General features: G+C 49.1%; 1 protein-coding gene across 1 annotated transcript; it reads right to left on the bottom strand.

The window, feature by feature from the left end:
- Positions 1-282: 282 nt before the first annotated feature.
- Positions 283-3,191, bottom strand: LOC103086386 (PRAME family member 12-like). Its single transcript, XM_007463193.1, has 3 exons — positions 2,905-3,191; positions 1,882-2,454; positions 283-856 (listed from the first exon to the last, which is right to left on the bottom strand). Exons 1-3 carry the CDS (start codon positions 3,189-3,191, stop codon positions 283-285), a joined length of 1,434 nt encoding a protein of 477 aa, XP_007463255.1.
- Positions 3,192-3,867: the final 676 nt, after the last annotated feature.

Below are 3,867 nucleotides of genomic sequence, written 5' to 3'. Positions count from 1 at the left end.
TATCATTATCTTCCTTTTGCAAGGTATCCGAGGCTTTTGCTTAATGTTCCTCCACCCCTATATCCACTCCATCCCTGGAGCACCAACACCCTGAATTTCCCATCAACTCCTTGAGTCAACTATTCCCCTTCAATCTTGTACCCCTGCTGGGTCACCTTTCCTTTTCACATTCACGTTGAGCAGATGCCTGAAACCATAGGTCTGTGTTCTCTTCACAATGCACCCATTTCCTAGGTTTCAGTTTCCAGTGCCCAGAAGAAAGCTTTTCATAGAGACAACCAACTAGGGAGGGACAAAACAGCAGTATATAATGGTCTTCTCATGACAGAATATCTCATTGCCCCAGCGAGGACAGGGGCTAGAGCTAATCCAGATGGTCCTGGGCCTTCCTAAGTTCCTCATAATCTCAATCAGCTCAGCCTGAAGCTGGGCAAGTCTCCCCAGGTGTAGAATTCTCTGAGAGCTGTAACTCTCCCTTGGGGCAGGATACAGCTCTAGAATTAAACTGGGCAGTCCATCAGTATGACGCAGCAGCTTCTCCATGATGGCCATGGAGAGGAGGTTCCCACAAATGCTGAAGGTCCTGAGCTGGGAGCAGTGGCTCAGGGCAGGCAGGATGGCCTCAAGTTGACAGTCCATGATTCCACACAGATTTAAGTCCAGTTCCTGGAGCGTGGCTGCAACTTTCTCCAGCAGAACTTGGAGGAGCTCAGGACTAAAGTCAGTCAGTGTGACACCACTCAGATCCAGGCCCTTTAGCTGACTGATGTTCAGGCACTGGGACAGATGTTTCATGTCTGATTCTGTAATCAGACAGTGAGTTATTGCGAGGTTCTCCAAGGGAGTCTTCAGGCACCTGGGAGAGAAACTGAGGAATTAGGTCTTGGAAACTGGGATGGAACGTGAGGTCAAGGTGGGAGATAAGTGATTTACCCAAGGCCAAGGTCATTTTGACCATCTGATAACAACCAATACCCAGAAGCCCCAATCTCATTTTAGCCTGACTCCTGTCATCTTCTTTGTTTGGCTGAGATAAGTACACAGAATCTTGAAAGCTCTCTTTCCTCATCAGTCAAGCAGGGTACAACATACTCCACTTCCTTCTGCGGATGAACGAAAAGAGTGGAATCCACTAGAACATGCTCAGAGGAGAGCCTAGCACAGAGTCTCAATCAAGAGTGGGCATCACTGAATTTTCATATTTAGAGTCAAAACAAACAAAAAAATACTCTCAAATCAGGGTGCCTTTAGCTCACTACTTGAGCTCCAGGTGCCCATATCTCTGGGCCAGATGAGGCTGGAGGGAGACATGCACAGAGAACCAACCTGGACAAGATCCCACATCAACAACTGGGGTTTCCAGTCTGCAGGGGCTCAGTTACATCCCTGCATCATCTTCAAACCACCTACCACTTTTTATTTTGCTTTTGGCTCCCCATTCCTTACCACCAGAATCATGCATTTCCCGTATATTAATTACCTTATCTGGAGCACAAGCAACATTTTACAGATGGGGAATTTGAGACAGGCTCACTGTGGTCACAAAACGGTTGAGCACAGAGCTTCTCTAGAAATGCTCATGTCTGAGGTTGTTTCCCCTCTTCAGTGCCCTCTTACCTGTTTTTTTTTCTTTTAAGTCACCTGAACAAAGACATCTCTTCCTGAGAAAGAAATCACAAACACTCTGATACATCTGAACCCTCCAATCTATAGCTTCCTAGCATGGTGTCCCTTTCCAGAGCCTCTATCGCACTTTGTCCCTCTACCTTGATTTGTGTGGTTATGTGATGCCACACTTCAAGGTAGAGCAACAAAGGAAACAATGCACGTGACCTTCTAGTGTTGTGTTCTCTGTTACTTGGTCAGTGGTGCCATCCTCACCTGAGCATCTTGTCCAGGTGACCTTGGAGGAAGAAGGGAGATTCCATACGGAGATCCCGGAGGTGCTGCAGCCTGAGGAACTGAGAGGTGATTTGGACAACGTGCTGCTGTTCCAGCTCCTCAAGTGCAGAGACATGGATGTGGGAGAGAAGGAGTCTCTGCACTTTATTCATCTGGCCCAGGAGAGGAGCAAACACGGCCAGGGTGGACAGATGCCAGGTGCAATTCACTTGCACCTCCTGGATACAGTCCAGTTGCACCCTACTCAGGACCTTCATAATATTTTCCATGGACATTGTAACAATTTTCAGCTTCTTACAGCACAGGTGTATGGAAACTTTTCTCTTCTCCACCCACTGCATGAGGTAGATAAAGAATTCATCCATGGTCCCTTCACTGAGGCAAAGTTCTATAAACACCTCCAAGGGAGCCAAGGGCTGCTCTGTCCTTGACCTGTCCTTAGCCACTGGTGCCATTGATGAGCTGGAGGACACACGGACATTGGATCCAGACCACATGCTCCAGAAGTCCTGGCTGGTATTCCTTAAATCCAGCACCCGCAGTTTGCACCTCCTGTGGGGGAAACAGCAGATTGGCAGGGATGGTTTAAGAGCCACACATAATGAAACCACAGTCTCAGCATTTAGGCAGCACTCACTTCCCACCTGAGCTTTTACCTCTCATCCCTGACATCACCTGCTGCCTTGTCCTCTTCTTTCCTCTCTGCCTCACCTTCCTCCAGATCTTTCCCACTTCCATTCTTTCTGATTTTCTACTTCTAGTACCTTTAATCATCACTGGAAGGCTGTGGGGACATGTTCTTTCAGGCTCCCCTGCATCTTAGGCACTCCTACACTTCCGGAAGGCATTTCCCCACGTGAGCTCAGCAATGGCCAAGGCCTCTGAGCCTCTTCCTTGGCATCCTCAGAAGCCTCTGGTCCATCCCTTGGCCATCCACTCTTATGACACCAGCTGTCTCTTCAACAATGTCTAGGACCCTACCAGCCTACCTGGCAGACTCACCTGGGACAATCCTTCTGGGCAAGCAGGACATCAAGCCCATCCAACACTGCTTGTAAGGTCCCCACATGAGGCGTCTCCATCAGGCCTCCCAGAGGTAGGCGGACAAAGGGCCAGGCTTGCACCATGGCCTTCAGGGTCTCACTGTGTCTCCCATGGAAGGCCTCCATGAACAGTGATGGGAAGAACTCTGTTGGTAGATCCTCCAGAGCAGCAAAGGCCAAGGCCTCATCCCTCAGCAGGCTTATTCCCACCAGGTCCTGGAGTCTGGGTGGATTCCAGATACTCATTCTGATCTTTTCCAAAAGGAAACCTGTGGACAAGACATCCTTTTCATGCCAAGCATGAGCAAGCGTCCATTGTCTCCCCACCCTTCAGAGGGACTTAGCACAGTGGTAGAAGAGCCTCAATTTCCCCCAATTCCACTCTAGGTTCGGTGGGCACAAAGCCACAACTCTTCCCCTACTAGCAGCATAACAAGTATCTCACAAGTACCAAGGAAAAGGAAAGGCAACCACTGGTCCATCATTTCTACCCACTGCTTTGCTTAATTCATGTCCCAGTGGTAAGTGTGTACCATGAGCCTTAACAATGTCCCTTATCTTTCTTGGGGGAAAACTTTCAGACCATCACCTAGGGCCCCAAAACTATGGGAATAGGAGCATCATGTGGTCCAGAACAGCCTCCGTCCTCAATTCCCACAGTTAACTTGGCTGAGAAAGATGAAGGCGATACCCCTAAAATGAAAGCTATTTGCACAAAATAAATATTTTAAACGCCAAGAAATAAAATCCCAAAGAGATACTTTTCATTAAGAAGAATATCTGGGGCTTCCCTGGTGGGGCAGTGGTTGAGAGTCCGCCTGCTGATGCAGGGGACACGGGTTCGTGCCCCGGTCCGGGAGGATCCCACATGCCACAGAGCGGCTGGGCCCGTGAGCCATGGCCGCTAAGCCTGCGCGTCCGG

The sequence above is a fragment of the Lipotes vexillifer genome, unplaced genomic scaffold, assembly GCF_000442215.2.
Source record: "Lipotes vexillifer unplaced genomic scaffold, Lipotes_vexillifer_v1.1 scaffold109, whole genome shotgun sequence".
Taxonomy (NCBI): Eukaryota; Metazoa; Chordata; class Mammalia; order Artiodactyla; family Lipotidae; genus Lipotes; species Lipotes vexillifer.
The sequence above is the reverse complement of the archived record's forward strand: the minus strand, read 5'-3'. Positions and strand labels throughout refer to the sequence as shown.

What these genes read in the sequence shown, in the direction of transcription:
- LOC103086386 (XM_007463193.1), bottom strand. Translation starts at nt 3,191, where the DNA reads ATGAGTATCTGGAATCCACCCAGACTCCAGGACCTGGTGGGAATAAGC. An exon ending in GCCCAGAAGGATTGTCCCAG is followed by an intron (nt 2,455 to 2,904) that starts GTGAGTCTGCCA and finishes TTTCCCCCACAG; the next exon opens with GAGGTGCAAACTGCGGGTGC. An exon ending in CACCTGGACAAGATGCTCAG is followed by an intron (nt 857 to 1,881) that starts GTGAGGATGGCA and finishes TTTCTCTCCCAG; the next exon opens with GTGCCTGAAGACTCCCTTGG.